Source organism: Topomyia yanbarensis, chromosome 2, assembly GCF_030247195.1.
Source record: "Topomyia yanbarensis strain Yona2022 chromosome 2, ASM3024719v1, whole genome shotgun sequence".
Lineage (NCBI taxonomy): Eukaryota > Metazoa > Arthropoda > Insecta > Diptera > Culicidae > Topomyia > Topomyia yanbarensis.
In genome coordinates this window covers 178,667,218-178,684,260 of record NC_080671.1, presented here as the reverse complement: position 1 = coordinate 178,684,260, position 17,043 = coordinate 178,667,218, and the positions used below count along the sequence as shown (strand labels likewise).

Genomic DNA, 17,043 nt, shown 5'->3' with positions numbered 1-17,043 from the left:
CGTGGTGGTGTTTAATTAAATCCTTCGATAATTATCTGGACGCTTGAAAACCGTCTATCTAAATAGAGAAGCTGGTGTCTGCAATCAGGTTGATGGCAATAATATCTTTTCCCAATATACCCAACATAGAGACCGCGTGGTATCCGGCGACAAAAATCAAGAATTAATCCACTGGGTAACTGCTCCCATGTCGTAAGAAGCGAAAATAAACAGGGCTCTTATTTTCATTTTCTGCATCTTTTAGGGCCGATTTCTTCACCCTCGCTTAACTTTTAAACCAGGTTCACCAGTATGTTTAAACCTTGCTTAAGCATTAAGCCTGAGTGAAGAAATCGGCCCATAGAGATTTAAATTTATTGTACTGAATTAGTACACTTATTTATTATCATTCTTGTTACCTAATCGTATTTGCTTGCTTCTTTTTCTCGTAGTAATAGTAATAACAAACGAGGAGCGCGTGAGATTGCCAGGATGCCCGTCATATAACGTAAGGCTTTCGGTACACAGCCGTAATACTCATAATTGTCCCATGTTCTATGGGATTCACTATATACCTGGGATAATTATGCGTAAAACGGCAATACAGTTGATGCTTATTTTAGGCCACTCAAAATCAGCGATGGTGATTGATGAAAATATTCTTGATTCAAAATGATGCATATCAAATATCGAATGTTGTATACTGAACCAATCGTCCTTGCTTATCATGTCATCCTATTTGTAGTAGGCGATCAAACCCAAATACATAACGCGCCAAATAGAACTTTTCATTCGTCAATAAATGCTGTACAATGTTGTTGTCAGAGGCAACTCAGCATTGAGTGAAGATCGGGTCAATATGGATGTTTTCTCATCGCAAACGATAACTTTCGTTGCTTGATGAATGAATCAATATTTTTGGGCTAAAAAATAAGGATATTTTGGCATTAATATTTCTAGCGGATGTTCTAGTGCCATAAAGGCCCGTCACTATAGCTTTCGAAAGCCCTTCTTAAGCTTTGAAGCGTCAAAATTGTCTCAATCACTTCGATTGAATGCGGAAATTATTATGAAGCATGTGCCTCACTGCTGAATGGGTAAGAATCGAAGATAGTGTGGCATACTCAGCTTGAAAAATGATCACTTGGAATGAATGAATGGAAGGAATGTAAACAAGCAAACTTGGTTACACTCTTCATGGATTCAGATTTGTTTGCAGCTTGAAAATAGGTTACTATGGAAGGTTTTCGTCTGTACACATGTTCGTGCATCGAAACCATGGATTACTATCAGGTTTGAATGGGTGATGAGTGTTAATTTTGATAAAAATTGACTTCACTGCTCAAAATTATGTCCTTTTTTTCTAGTCGCGCCCATAATCGATAAATTTTGGGTTGTAATCTCCGGTCGTATAATACGCTCACCTATTTTTTTCGAGACTATCAACACAACACACATTAAAATTTTGTTCGGCTATTCCTCTGGAACCGGCATATCGTCCTGCTGTGCGTCCAACTTGAGCTCTTTCAGCCTTCTCGGAACGACTCCAGTCGTCGACAGCACAACAGGAACAATTTTCGGAGCCTCATCCAACCTCTACATTTCCTTAAACTCTACGGCAAGTGGGCGATATCTGGTAATTTTTCCACCGTGAATATCTAACAGATTGAAACAGATCGAACGGCGACATGGATTATGGTGACTCCCTTGTCATATCTGGGCGATTGTGGTGTAGGAATTGGTCCAATAGAACCGTGCGATCCAAGTACAGCTTGAAAAGGGCATTTTTCAGAACAGGAACAAGCGAAAAACGGTATTTTGGCGTAATATTTTCCAAATGTTGTTGCAGCGCCCATTGCTAGTGCAAAATCTTAGCAACGCTATCGTGACGCTCGGTATAGACTGCAGCCTGCCATAATGTGGTCGATAATCGCGTGCGACGAAGGACACATCCGACGACTTTGTGCCAAATATACCTCCTGTCATTCCTTGTCAGCAATATCCTATCCTGGATGGCTACCACGTCGGCCTCGACCACTAAAGAGAGTTCACCTCGCTTGAGCCACAGGTTCGATGCAGCCTTGTCGACGTACGGCTGCTCCATCTGGTAGGAGTGGGCACCGTGAACAGCTTTCTGCTTTCACTCTGCAATCTTCTCCTCAGCAGTCTCCAGATTTCAATTAAGGTTGTAGTTGGCTTGCACTAAGTGAAGTGAGCAATAGTCGCGGTCCGCAGCATAAACTGCTTGATATACTCCATATCGGTTGGCATTTTCCGCAAAGTATTCTTGCAGTCATCGCACTTGCACTGCGCATAGTGCCTGAATGTTGTCTATTCCTTATCCCCCTTCATCCCGTGGCAATGTAAGTCTCTTCAGTTCCGACTGAGTATGGCGCATTTCTGCTTGTCTAAATGTCTTGCTCAATCTTCTCTCGAAATCTTCCAGGTCATTCCGGTATCATTTGATAACGCCGAAACTGTAGATCAACACGTGGACAGCAAACATGCAGATTTCTGTTACCTTATTTCCCGCGATCAGGCAAAACTTCAAGAAACAGTTTACTCGACTCAGAAACTTATCTCAGAGCTCAAGCTTGATGTCGGTGTGGCGAATCTCGAGGAGCTCCCGGAATCCGAGATACTTATACAATTCGCCACGAATCATGTCCCGAATCACCTCGCCCTTATCGATCTTATCGCCACCGGTTTCGATCAACCGTCCTAATAGCAGCTGAACGGATCAGCATTTCTCTAAACCAAACTCCATGCCGATATCGCCACTAATCCTTTCAACTAATTTGATGACTACACCCAGCCGTTCCGTCGAGTCAGCATAAATCTTGAGATGGTCCATGTAGAAGGTATGAGTCACCTCTTCCGGTGGGTTTTCTCCATACTTTACCTGATAGCCATGCCCGTCTCCATTGAACGTCCTATTGAGAGGGTTCATCGCCAAACATAACCAAAGCGGGCTAAAAGAATCGCTTTGGAATCCCTTTCAATATGTGGAGCGTTCTACAACATGTCTGTTCCACTTATGAGCTGCAGTGTTCACCTCTCTATCGCCTGCCGCAGGAATCTCACGACTGAAGGATCAACTTTACACATCTCAAATACCTTGTAATCGATATAGGCCATACTCAGGTTGTATTGGTTACACACTGCTTATCCAACAATGACTGCATCGTTAATGGCTTGATCCTTGCATCAGACGATGGTGCTCAGAATCTTGTACAGACTCGCTAGACAGGTAATTGGTCTGTGCTTTGATGGATTGAACGTATTGTTGTCCTTGGAGATAATTGTGGTACCACGGGTGATGAAATCCGGCTATAAGCATGGTTCGCATGACGCCCTGTTGAAAAATACATTTAACATGGAATGTACAACGGTCAGCTTCTTAAACCAAAAGTTTTGGATACCCTGTGGTCTAGGTGCCGGCCAATTCCTAAGGTACAGCATAGGCCGCGTACATCATTGGTTTCAATTTTTGTCAATTTTTTCGTCTGCCCATTAAGCCTTGCGCCTCAGCCACGGTTACCCTTCATGATGTTGCACGGAACCTCCCAAATATTGGTTCAAAAGCTAGTGACATCGCCGATATCGGGTTCTCGTGACTGATTTGGTCATAGAACACCGCTCGTTATCACCTCCGGTTTAATTGTCCTCTCTGTGTAGAATCGTTGTAGGCCATAGTCTTTTTAATAAGACACTCAACTGCTGCACTAGTGTGTTTGTTTCGTGTTTTCGTCAACTGGTGAGCTCCCAACATGAGAAGCTCAATAGGTGCAATGATCGCAGCCACATGACGGCATAATTTAGCAGATCTTTTGTCGTTTCCAATGACAACAAGTTTATTCGAGATCCGACTTTCCAATCTCCGCTACCATGGAAGTACTTGCTTTTGCCGGTAATGTTCAGAACATAGAATACTAATAGCTGCAGATCTTCTAGGTTCGGCCCAAATTCCAGGTGCTTGGAAGAACGTTACCGTCCATGACCTGAAGTTCGCAGGACAACTTAAAAGAATACTGCAGCTTCGAGATCCTGGGGCGCGACATTGGGTCCGTGTCACGATACTGCGCAACCGCTTCGTCCATATTGAATACCGAATCGCTTATTAGTTGCCAATCAAGGGGGGGGGCGGGGTTTCTGGCAGTGATTCTCTTTTTTTCTTTTTCAGAAAATCATAGAACAACATAAAAAGCGTGGAACAACATAAAAATAGTAAATACACGTTAAATTTAATCAAAAAATGTTTGCCCACCAACACAAGACAAAATTGCTACGGCTTTGTTATAGCCTGTAAACATAATTTAAATAGACTAGGCATCTCGCTATTCGTCGTCACCATATTCCCAAATGATATTATTAGGCATCTAAAGAGTCTTCTGATAGCCGATCCCCTTGGATTCCTAAATTCTTGAATAATGCACAATATTCAGGACAATTTTTATATCGAATCCCTCTAACAATCTCTCTCACCATGTTACATTTGTGAAATGCTAAATGCGCAATAGCATATACGGCCTGTAACAATAACAAATGTAGGACTACATTACTTCCCTTTTCTGCCGCGATCTACGTTTCGACCTAGGCGGCGCCGGTATTGATAGATAACAACATGTAATCACTAGAATTGGTACTTTGAAGAATGATTTGTTCACTACTAAGTATTGATTGTCTATGCAATTTCAGCAAATCCCGAATCAATCAAAGATGTGCAAGCTCAAGCACAAGAAAAACAATTATCTAAATAGCCATAAAGTACTATTTGCTTTTTGTTACGTAGGAATCAGGAATCAGGATATATTAGCTCAAATGGCACGTTTCCCGTATGTAGTCGGGAAATGACAGTACAAAAATAAACAGCAGTCAAGTTGAACTCCCAAGTTGTTCAAATCGCTTGCAAGAGAGACTGATGCTCTATACCGCACTTGATTAAAAACTTTAGTATAGCACTAAGTTTCAGTCGCCCAAACAGTTTCGAAAAGTGTTTGCTAAGTTCTTCAATTTGAATTCGGCACAACTTTAGCCGACAAGCTCGGTTGAAGAGCCGATTGTACAATCGCGAAGATGTCTGCTTAAAAGACGGTACAGAATCTACCTAGCGAATGAAACTGTTTCAATCCCATTTGATGATAGTAGATACTAGCACTAGCACGTCCATCAAAGAGCCGTCAGTATAATAGACCATCTGCGCTTGTTGTCGTTCCATATATCCAATCAACCACTCTTCTGGAAAAGGAATCTGCATATGGAGTGTGTAAGGAAAACTACATGTGAGAGTAATATCGCTGGGAGCTAGAATTGCCTCACCCCATGAAACTTTGTGACTACAGTCGTATATGACTGGCAGCAAGATCACCAGGATTACTGTTCCAAAGATCAGTAACCAGCAATCTATATGCACATGATAGTGATTCTTGTTGAAGGTATGTATGTGGAGATCTAATATTTAGGAGAGCCCAACGAGCCGTAGTCGGAGTTATGATGAATGCAATCTAGCCTGACCTAAAAGCCCTGAAGTCATCGCACAGACGCCGGTCACAAGCTCTTCCTTGTTCATTCTTTCAAGCTCGGCCCCGGGTTGCCCTAGTCTATTTAACTGTACGAAGCGAGCTACTTCGAACGAGTATATCGTATCCACGACATCAACTAAGTCGTCTAGTTGGCCAATTGTTGAAAAATGTTTATGAAGTTTAGTTGCACAGTATCCCATGAAGAGGTTGTAGATTAAGGATTACGATATGTCACAACATTGCGGGTAACATCAAAATAATCAAAAATATATATTTATGAGAGATAGCGTAATTTTATTTAGAGCCCCCGAATCGCCCAAGTCATGAGGAACTATTTCAGAGCAAAGATTTATATCAAACGATGCGAACTGGTGAATACAAATGTCATCGCTGTTCACGCCTTCGAATATCAGATTGCATTCTGACAGACTGTAAACTGCCAGTTGGGCGTACAATCGTTGTTCGTGGCTGCAATGCAGTTGTTCACGACATCGTCAACCGTGAACAATGAAAGATATTCAACACATGTCCACGTTAATTTTTACGGATAGTATAAATAGTGCTTTATGTGGGATGTTTGACATGACAGGATGTTTGACATGGTTTGACATGGCACTGAAGTAATTCCATAATCAGCAGCTCAAGGCACAGCGTTAAAAAAGCTCCCAAACAACCAGAAGTTCGGATAATACTTAAAAAACACACTTTAAAATTCATATAAAATTCTTAAAGTACTTTTGAGCTTCTCAAGCTTTAATGTTACTTGAAAACTGCTTAAGCCGCTATTAGAACATGAAACGTATCAAAAAATTACTTAAAACAAGATGCTTAAGCAGCTCCCTTATACGAACTTTTGGTTGCTTGGGTTATTTCATGATGGTTATTGTTGCCTCACTTATTTTCTTTTATGAACTTGAAACATGTTAGCGAATTTCTAGCAAGATAGAAAAATTCCACATGCAAGAGATGTTCGAGAGATTTCGATATTCGAGTACGTTTGTTTCTCGTATTCTGATTGAAGGATAGTTAACCTCGGAGTTAACGTCGCAGTTATAGTTGCGGTCGACCGAAACTGTGGCCTGGACCAGAGTGACCTTTTGAAAAAAAATAGGCTTGGAGTTTAAAAACTAGGTCAATTTAAGCTTTTTACTCAACATATCAACACCAGGACAGTAAGTTCAAAGCCAGAACATCTACTGGGAAACCAGAACGTATGGTCGTCCTATTCTAGCCTCCAAGTTTATTCTACATAGCCAACCGCACTTTAAATCAATGCATGTTTTCATTCGTTTCTGATTAAGGTTTGTTCGTGATACTTGAAATATTCAATTGTTCTATCCAAAAATACATATATGCATTTAAGATATACAAAAGGGACCTTTAAAAATAGCGTCGAAAGAAGTGCATGTTAGAAAAGTTATTATTTACAGTCCTAACAAAAATCAATGTTAGTGACTTTGTTCCAACGCGTTTGGCATCTAAACTGCTCACTTTGTGTAATATAGACATGATTTACTTCTAATATGCGAAACTTCACTGACGTTATGAGGAGATGCCAAATCTGGCCACAACAGAAAGAGTACATTATAACGGCACTAAATCGTTTCTGTAACCAATTTTTCTTGTAAATATTCTGGGGTACATTCTTGTTGGTACGAAATTTTTACTGGTTCATCTACTGTTGCAGATGACCTGCGAAACCAAATATTTCTTGGAAAACTGAGACTTCTCTATCGTTCCTTTAATACGTCATTCCGTTGCATAGAAAAACATGTCATAAAGCTGGTTGAAGATTCTGCGACCAACTTTTTGTCACTCATTATTACACAAAAAATATTTGTCAAATTTCCACGAAAAATTTTTCGAAAAGGGTTTAGTTCTCACATTCTGCCTATCACTATGGTACGACACCATTATGACCCTGAATGGCTTCATTCCTTAATCATACTTCGAATTATGTACAAACATTTTCATTTTCCTAGCAACAGAAATGTCTGGCCTTCTGCTGGACGTATTTCTCGCTACCCACTCCATTTGTTCATTTCTTAAAATTGTTTTTTTTTTGCATTTCTTTTATTTGTAGTTGTTGGCAATCGAGTATTAGACAATTTTGAAACACTGTGAACAGAATTTGCAGATTAGCCAAGCTTTTTGAAGTATTCTATTTAGATATATCTGATTTTCGTTTGGACTGCGCAACTTTTCTAACACGTACTTCTTTGGACGCTATTTTTGAAAGCACTTTTTGCATATGATGAACTATTTGTTTTAAGGGAAAATTGGATTAAGGGGTTATATATGTTGAGATGCGGGAAAAAAGGGAAAAGTTTGAATTTTTATTAAGGTATGTAGCCATATTTTTATGAAATACTTGTTATACGTTTAGCGTAGTACAATGTCCAATTTGCAAAATCCACTTGGGAAAATAAAAAATATTAATAATTGTCGAAGCTATAGCAATTTCCGCAGAGCGCGTTTTTTTTTTCAAAGAGGTTTGCCATGACTACGATTCCAGTCCAACAGCTCAACAGAAACCATCAAAGTAAAAAAAAATCATTAGTATATGTACCTGTGGTGTCCTTGAACGATCGATTTTAAAAAAAATCTTTTTGGAAACGGGGACGATTTTCACCTGAAAAAAATATTAAAAATTCATAACAATATGAAACTTTTGACGAACAAATGGAATCATTCAAGGACACGGCAGTTAAATTACGAACAAGCCAAAAAAAGTTTTGAGATCGGTTGAAAACTTTTCCGGCAATCGTAGTTACCGCAAAGACGCTTTTGGGAAACATGATTTCAAGATAATCGCATTTAAAGTTTCAAGTTTAAGCAACACCTCTATAAGGGAGCAAGATGAAAAACGCTATAACTTTGCGTCCACTACTCCGATCTCTATAAAAATTGAGGTAACATTCTTAAGATTCTGAGTTTACGATAGAAGAGTATAAAATTTTTTGATTTTTTGGCTGACCTCAACATATATAACCCCCTAAACCACTTTGCGCATTAAAGGCACAAAACCTAACTTTAATTTTTATTTTTTGTATTTCGAATCCATTTCGTCAGTAGCTAGCACCAACTGGGTGTCAAATTAGGCGATGTCTACCCAATTAGCACTAGTTATACACAAAAAATTCCAAACAGTTCACACGACATAAGAGATGCCAGATACTTTTTTCAAATGTCTGCAATAATAATTTTCAAAGTCTGGGAAGTACCAAAAATGCCTAAAATAGATAAAACCACAGATAACAGACGTTTAAGCTCGATTTGAATCATGTGTAAATACCCGCTACTGAAATTTCGAATAAATTAGACGTTTGAAAGACGTTTGGCAAACGTTTGCAGATGGCGCAGTGATCGATACAATGCAGTTAGAGTGCAGCTGTCAAAAACGTGTAGCAAACAGTTGCGCAGATGACAATAGTGAAACACGGATTTCCAACGTTTATCAATTTGAAAGTTTACACAGGTTTTTGAAGAAATTTTGTTCTAGCCTAAACGTCTGTTATCTGTGATAAAACTGTAATTTGAAACAAATGTAACCAAAGGCCTTTATTTTCAGAAATCTGTAAATATCTGCCACCAAACTAAAAAAAAACTGTAATTATCTGCAACCAAATTAAAAAATCTGCAAATATCTGCGTCATCGAAAAAATCTGCAGCTAAAATTAAAAGTCTGCGAATTTGCAGACACGTCTGCCAATCTGGCATCTCCGCACGACACATGTGAACGTTCAAAGCAACTAACTTGTCCAGAGTGATGTCCCGGGAAGCAAATACAGAAGCTCAGGTTTTACTACGTGAATTAGGCGAATTAGTAGATATTTCAAATTGATTTTTCTTTAATTAAAAGTGGGATTTACAGGACAGTTCCAAATAAATATGTGCACAAAAAATAAAGCATATAACGTGAGCTTATTTTTGCACATCTGTTTCAGGCAAATAGATATTGTCATTATCTCATATACTTGATTCGAAACCAAGAGGTGCAAAATAAGGTCACAATAGGCTCTACTGTCATAATAGGCGCCATACCCTAGCACAATTTTATCGACTTTTAAAAAAACGCCAACTCCATCAAAACTGCAAATTTGGCAATTAATCTAAATTCAAGCAAATCGAACACCTCACAAGATACAACCCTTTGTCAAATTTGCGCCGCCTTTCAGCACTATTTCTAGGATTTCATACCACGCTTGTAAAAGTGATCAAATATAACAGTATTAGTTGCAATACTCTACCACGAAGCCGGCACGCGCGATTCAACAGCTACACATTCATTCATAACTTCGGTCTATCAGGGTAATGTGTGTATTTTTCGGAAAAACTGGATGAAGAGGTGTGTGTCGTGTCGTGAGGTAAGTATTTTACAACCTCCTATCGCGCAATCGTACCACCACGATGAGGCGACGTGTTTATTTGCGGCAGTAAAGGAATCCAGTCTGCCCGGTAAACAAGTGCAGATATAACTCGTTGTGGTAGCACTCAGTTTCCTATTTTTATTTTTTTTTATTTTTCATCATTTTAAAAGATATTAAACGCAACTGATATTTGAGAGAACAATTGAAGAATCATGAGTGGACCACTAACAGGACGACTTGCACTCGTAACAGGTAGGTTCAAGGCCGTTCATTCACCCAGGCTAGCTATCATGTAAATAATAATAAGTGTAAGGAGGTTTCGCCTAATTGAAATTAATTTAAATGTTCAAATTAGTTTAAATTGGAAAAGTGACCTGTTCAGATTCAATCAAGTTACATAATGCAAAATACGTTTGCTTTCAACGATAACGTTCTTTTTTTATTATGTAAAAGGTGCTGGATCTGGTATTGGTCGCATCACGAGTAAGTTTCTATCTCGCGATGGTGCAATCGTGGTGGCAGTCGATCGCAACCTGAAAGCGGCAGAGGAAACGGTGCAAGACCTGAACAGCCAAAATGATAACGTTGCCTTCGAGATGGATGTTGCGTCCAGCGATAGCATTTCTAAAGTACTCAATGCAACCATCGAACGGTACCAGCGCCCACCAATGATTGTAGTTAATTCGGCTGGTATCACAAGGGATAACTTTTTGCTAAAAATGCCCGAGGCAGACTTCGATGCTGTAATTAACGTGAACCTTAAGGGTACCTGGCTGGTACTTCAGCACTTCGGTAGAGCTATGGTTGACCACCAAGTGCCCGGAGCGATGGTTAACGTGTCATCGATCGTTGCCCGCAGTGGAAACATAGGTCAGTCGAATTATTCACCAAGTAAGGCAGGTGTCGAAGCTATGACCAAGGTGGTTGCACGGGAATTCGGACGTTACAACATTCGAGTGAACGCGGTCGTACCTGGCTTCATCCAAACTCCAATGACTGCAACGCTGCCGCAAAAGGTGAAGGACATAATGATCATGCAATGTGCTCTGCGACGTTTCGGCAATCCAGAAGGTATGTATATTTAGCATTTAGCCGTCCTTAACCATGAACCAAACACCCAGTATGTATCATACGATCCCCACGTTGTTTGGAGATTAGGTATCGCGACTTAATTAAATGTTTAGTACAAAATGTATGTACAATACAGACATTATGGAATAAAAATAGTATGTTTGAAGCAATTTGCGGAACGTCTGATGATGCGGGAAAAGCTCTATAAATCCAAGATGTTCTCGCTTACTCCGGGACATATGATCACTTTAGAATACGCTTATTTCTTATGATGGTTATTGTAATTCCTTTTTACCATCTTCGTATCGATCTTTATACTGATATTTACCACCTTTATATTTTGTGAATGCCAATTTGTTTTCCTTGTTCCATGAGTACTCCTAATGCTTATCATAAATTCGAAGAGTTATTCATTGGTTAGTGGTGTTTTTGTTTGTTTATGAGCGCATGAAAAGGTTTATTGCATTGACTTGTTAAGCCAAAATAAGTTTCGATTTCATTAATTCTCACCAGCTTAATCAGAACACCTTTTTGCGGGTCATCGTGGATAACTAGGGATTTGCACAGAAACACAAATAGTGTTTTCGTTTTTTGGAGCTACAGTTATTCCGGCGCCAGCTTAATCCTGTAACTAAGTTAGTGTCGGATACTGATGAGACGAAATCGACATGCAAATTCCATATCTTATTCCGGTATTATGGGTAGTGAATAGTCTGTTATTTTGCGGTAATGTGTGAAGAGCAGGAGATCTGCTTTAGTAAACTGCTAACAATCAAGGAAGATCTCCAGTACCGGTACCCGAACAAAGAGGTTTACCGCATATGGTTGCTTCATTTGGGGTCTTGGCTCCATATTATCCGAAATTATGCAGCAGGGGAGAGGTCAACCAAGAAATTTCTGGGGTTTTTGGAGGAAGTTGTTGTAGTTTTTGTCAGTCATTTTGGTGACAATAAGGTAGTATTTTCTTCGAACAACCAACAAAGGAAGGATGGAGAAATATTGGGTGATTTGTTGAGTATAAACATACCTGAAATTGCACAGTGATCCAATGCTTCCCAAAACCAAGGGTCTCATTACGAAAAGCTCCTAGGAGATGACCCGTTACGTGTCTTGTGCGAGATGACGAACGAGATTCGACAATTGCGACCACGTATATGGCACCCCTATCCCATTTGTATTGAACTGACATAAGTCAACATCTCAGCGGGCACACAAATTATGGGCCCCACTGACAGTTCAAATTGTACAGCTAGTTTTGCTCGAAGCTCGATTTTCACTAGTCAGATACCGTACGCCAGGGCTCAATTTTTAGACATTTGTTTAAAAGCGAAAATATTGGACAGCTAATTTAAGAAATGTGTTGTTTTGGACATGTCGGTGAATAACAAAAAATTACACCATGGTGCTCCAAAAAATTAAACGAACTCGATTATCACAAAATTGTGTCCAAATCGATTCTGTTTATTGTGGATCGACCCTTACGCGACGTTTTAGATGTTGGCTTTGAAATCACGGCGGTGTAGCAGATACCTGATTGCGACAGCAAACCGATGCCTTTTCAAAGGCTACTGAGCAGAGTCGAAAAATGTTTTTTTTCATTTACCAAAATCAGGCGAAAATGACGAGACAACGACGCTACTTTCTAAAGCATCGGAACTTTGCGAAAACGAAAATGAGACAACGGCCTAGGACAAAGCATACGAGTAAGATCAATTTCCTTATTTTCTACGCACACTCGTTTTCGCGTTGCGATTGAGAGCGACATTAGTCCCTTCGGTATTGAACGTAGTGCTGGGCGAACGAAAATACACTATTAACGATATTTACTTGTCGTTGTTGTATTTCGTGGAATTAGAAGCTAGCAATGATATTGGACGACTGAAGCACTGTTAGTGTGCAAATTTCTCGTTGTTGCCGCGTTCCAGTTGCAGTTCTATGATGCACATTGCTATAATTTCATTTAATGAAACTAAACATAAATATCAAAATTGCTGATTTAAAATTAAACGTATTCGTTATCAATACTACTTGCGACATCGCAAGTTCGCAAAGCCTTTCCATTACAGTCAAATGGTTGAAATATGAAGTTGTCAAAAGCACTTACAATGCTAAACTAGGACCACAAAACTTACCGGCAAAAGTTGTCACCAAAAACGGTGCATCTTCCGAGCTGATGGATTTAACAGGTAAAAACCTCTTAGTTTGGCCACCAAATCTCCTCAAACCAAAATAAAATGAGTTTTTCCAGAGCCGAGACCTGCGCGCGGACACCAGACCAGCCCACGTGTGAAAAAAACGTAACCCGCGTGAGAAAATAAACAATTTCGCGGAGACGTGTGCGGACGAAAATATTTGATTTCCGCGTAAGTGTCGGACGGCTAAAAGTGTTAAATACAACCCCCCCCCCCCCTCCTATCCGCCAGTAGCAGTGGCTCGGCAGAGGAGGAAATATTGAAGATAACGTTGAAATTAGTTTATTTTCCTATTTCTTTGTTTTGTGGCTACGAACATCCGGTAAAGGCATCTTGACCGCCCCGAAAAATTAGTCAGAATAGTAAAGAACACAAGTAACCCATGGTCGTTAACCCATTACTTACAACTTTCACGCTTCGTGCGAAAATCGTTGCTTCTCCAAGAGCTGTTGCGATCGTTGGTCATCGTTCATATCACGAGGTTACAAAAAATAAGTTGTGAGAAATATTATTTTCTAGTCTAAATTTGGGTAGCTGAACAAAACAATATGAATTATTTTTTCAATGGAGCGTTTTAGAGATGTTTTCGTTAAACAATTTTTTGCTTCAGTTAGTTATTACTCTCGTGAAAAAATTATCCGATCAATTCAATCAATAAAGATGTTGGTGTGTCCTTTCCAAAAATATATGATACCTAAATTTTCAGAATCACAAATCGAAATAAAACATTATTTTGAAAATGGTTATACTTGTTAATCTTTAGTCGCTTGAAACCTTACATTTTTTTTGGAAGGAACAGAGCATTATATTTCAATCTGTAAGCGTGTAACTGCAATATCCAAAACATGTCATTCAAAAAAATCTCAAAAATGTTTCTTTGAAAAAGAAAATGAACTTTTTTCATGTTTAGAGTCGAAAAGTTGGCTCGAAAAATACTTTTTCTCTTAGCTTAATGCTTAAATTCCTAAACTAGTGTATTTCGTTAGTTTAATTTTCGTTACCTAAATTTCTCTATTGTACTCAATTTTATTGGCTCCAAACTCAGGGCCTCTATTTTCACTTATCGTACGTAGTTGCCTCTTGTTATCTATGTAGATTCTGTAAGAGTAAACGGTCTCTATTCAAAGGTAATTTGGATATCACCACCGTTAATCCCGTGAACTATTTGTTTATTACACTACAAGACATTATTTGTGCGAAATGGGTAAAAATAAAAAAAACATTTCAGCATAGATTTCTTTATTCGTTTATCTCTAGGTCCGAATAATTACTCAGCACGTAATCGCCAATTAACCTGTTTGTTTATCATAACAATTCAAATACACATACAGTAACTAATGTTAGTTTCTCCATCTTTCCAGAAATCGCCGAGGTGATCGCTTTCTTAGCATCGGACAAAAGCAGTTACATTAATGGTACCTCGGTAGAAGTAACTGGAGGATAGTTCAACTCAATACTCTATATGTGAACTCAGGAAAAACCGAAAAAGATGCATTTATTATTGTATTTAGTGGAAACATCCAGCAAATTAAAAACTCATTGCGCAGCTGAGAGTTTGGGAAATTTCACATCAAATTGAATAAACACCTGTATTTTACGGAGGCTTTGAGACTCATTAAAATTCTCTTAAAACAATTTAAACAGAAACAAGCGCATTACTTGCAAAACACTTACAAATACGGTTGCCACCCTTGGAAGAGTTGGCACAAGTTTAGATTACTTGATGCTGCAAAAATCAGTCTTTCTACCTGCCCTTCCACAGAGGTGAACTTCTCATCCTCCCTTCCGTTAAGTTTGTCATTGATACGCAGCAAAGCGCGCTCAGCGCTTATATTGACAGCAGTACTGCTACCATCCGGCTTATTAATGTCATCCTCGCCGTACATATCCGCCATTTGTCGTCGAGCAGCTTTTTTGTTCGAGAGCACATTCCACGTATACAGTGGATCGTACAACAACACCTCCAATATGGTTAAAATCGGTGCATTATTGTTACGCAATATTTCCATCGTTTTCTCGCAGGACCTATAAAAAAAATACATTTATATGTAGGTATGCAGCAGGTTGTTTTGACGATTTTCGACTCACTTCTTGAAAATACCTTCAATGCCACTAACACCCATTCCCGCAACGATATCCCTGGTTAGGCGGAAAGGAATCGTCTCTGGAGTTGGTAAATTTTTACCTAACTCGAATGCAATTCCAAAATCTATATGAATCACTTCGGCAGTTTTTTCATCCACCAGTATGTTTTGCACGTGGCGATCACCTATCCCCAAAATATAGCCTACCATTGATGAGACGGCGACGCTTCTAGTATAACACAACCGTCGCTCAAACCACATTCCAGGCATAAGGAACCGCTCCAAGAAGAAATGCTGAAACACAGGACTCAAACGCTGACAGATCTTCAGAAACTTTTCCTGCTTTGTTCTCAGTGATGATTTCGCCAACTCAGCAAAACTTTTTCTTGCATCCAAAGGACTGATATCCTTGGGTCGATAACGTGTGTGTGCTGCAATCAACCATGCTCCGAGTGGTATTGTGTCAGAACACCACTCCAGTATTCCACTTTGTCGGGACAGAGGAACCACTTTGTACGTACGCACCGTCAACTTCCGTTTGTGAGCCTCTTTATCATGACGCATAAGCACGTTCAGAATGGTAAACACTTGCTCCATGACGGCATCCTGTCGCATGTCGTCCTTACCTTTCAGTAACTGAATTCGGTCCTGTCCGTCCATGCAGTGACATATTAGCTTCTTTGGGGCGTTTATTCCACCAACACCCTGTATCTGGTCGTCCCAGAAGTGGATGCCTAAGGAGGGATGGTATATAAATTATTTGAAAACAGAGTTTGGCTTCTAATGGAGAAGTGCTATAGAAAAAGCGAGCTTCGGATAATGTAGAACAGCAAAGCACTAAGTAGAACTCAGATCAAAGTTAGCGCCTTTTGCCTACTAGTCAATAAACAATCTTTTTACTCACCGACGATGTCGTCGTAAACACAATTCTCTCTAATCCTCAGCTCTACTGTCGGACAATGTACCTTATCTAAATCTTTACACTTTTTTAGAGCATCGCGTGAAGTCAAGGTATAATCACTGAAACCTTTCGCGCTCCCCAGACTTTTGTTAGCCATCTCAATTAATGCCAGATTCATGTCGGTGTACTGATCGACAATTATTGCTATGTTCTGTTTTTTCAGCAACTTATGATACAGTGCTTGCGCTCCGAGTAACCGTTCATCGTCCTTTGGAATTCTGTAGAAGGAAAAACGAGTTAAGTGTAGCATTTTCATTACAGTTTAAACTTACTCTGTTCGGTCCACATCAGCAAATGCATAAACCTGAGCAAAAATATGCGGTAATGTGTGATACGGGTGATCGATGGCACATCGCTCCAAAACATCCGAAACAATTTTGCCAACACCATCGCTTCGATTATCGAGCCGGGGAGTCAACTGAGGTAGCACAGGTACGAGTTTATGGGTCGGAATGCAATTTAGGTAATCACGAATGCTATCCGCAATGGAACTATGATTACCTAACCAAAGTGCGACAATGCGGAAAACGGACAGGTCGCTTTCAACGCTCATTTTCCGAGAGAAAGATGAATAATACAATAGTGCCAACTGAAGATAATCGTTCATGTTTGACTTCATTGTCTTCACTGATTCCTCATCTCGGGCGGCGTTCATTCTCATAGACATCTTGGCGCGTCGCAAATTAATTAGCTTCTCCTTTTCTGACTCTTTAGTTTTAGCCTGTTCTGCCTCAATCATTGATAATTCCTTTTTCAACATTTCCAAATTTTGCTTCTTTAACTTATATTCGTTTGAAGAAAAGTGGGTTTTAAGCTGCGATATAGAAATTGCGATATATCAATGTACTACTTCTTTTTTGATTA

General features: G+C 39.5%; 2 protein-coding genes across 2 annotated transcripts in view; one reads left to right on the top strand and one right to left on the bottom strand.

The window, feature by feature from the left end:
- The first annotated feature begins 9,915 nt into the window (after positions 1-9,915).
- On the top strand, positions 9,916-14,735 carry LOC131682252 (estradiol 17-beta-dehydrogenase 8). Its single transcript, XM_058963608.1, has 3 exons — positions 9,916-10,123; positions 10,325-10,942; positions 14,496-14,735. Exons 1-3 carry the CDS (start codon positions 10,084-10,086, stop codon positions 14,576-14,578), a joined length of 741 nt encoding a protein of 246 aa, XP_058819591.1. The 5' UTR covers positions 9,916-10,083; the 3' UTR covers positions 14,579-14,735.
- The window catches only part of LOC131682250 (serine/threonine-protein kinase ATM), a 56,706-nt gene continuing 54,372 nt past the window's right edge, over positions 14,710-17,043 (bottom strand). The window contains exons 15-18 of the mRNA XM_058963606.1: positions 16,452-16,993; positions 16,123-16,397; positions 15,223-15,952; positions 14,710-15,159 (exon numbers count right to left, since the gene is read on the bottom strand). Coding sequence (XP_058819589.1) covers positions 14,805-15,159; positions 15,223-15,952; positions 16,123-16,397; positions 16,452-16,993 — 1,902 coding nt within the window. The 3' untranslated portion in view covers positions 14,710-14,804. The remainder of the gene's footprint in view (positions 15,160-15,222; positions 15,953-16,122; positions 16,398-16,451; positions 16,994-17,043) is intronic.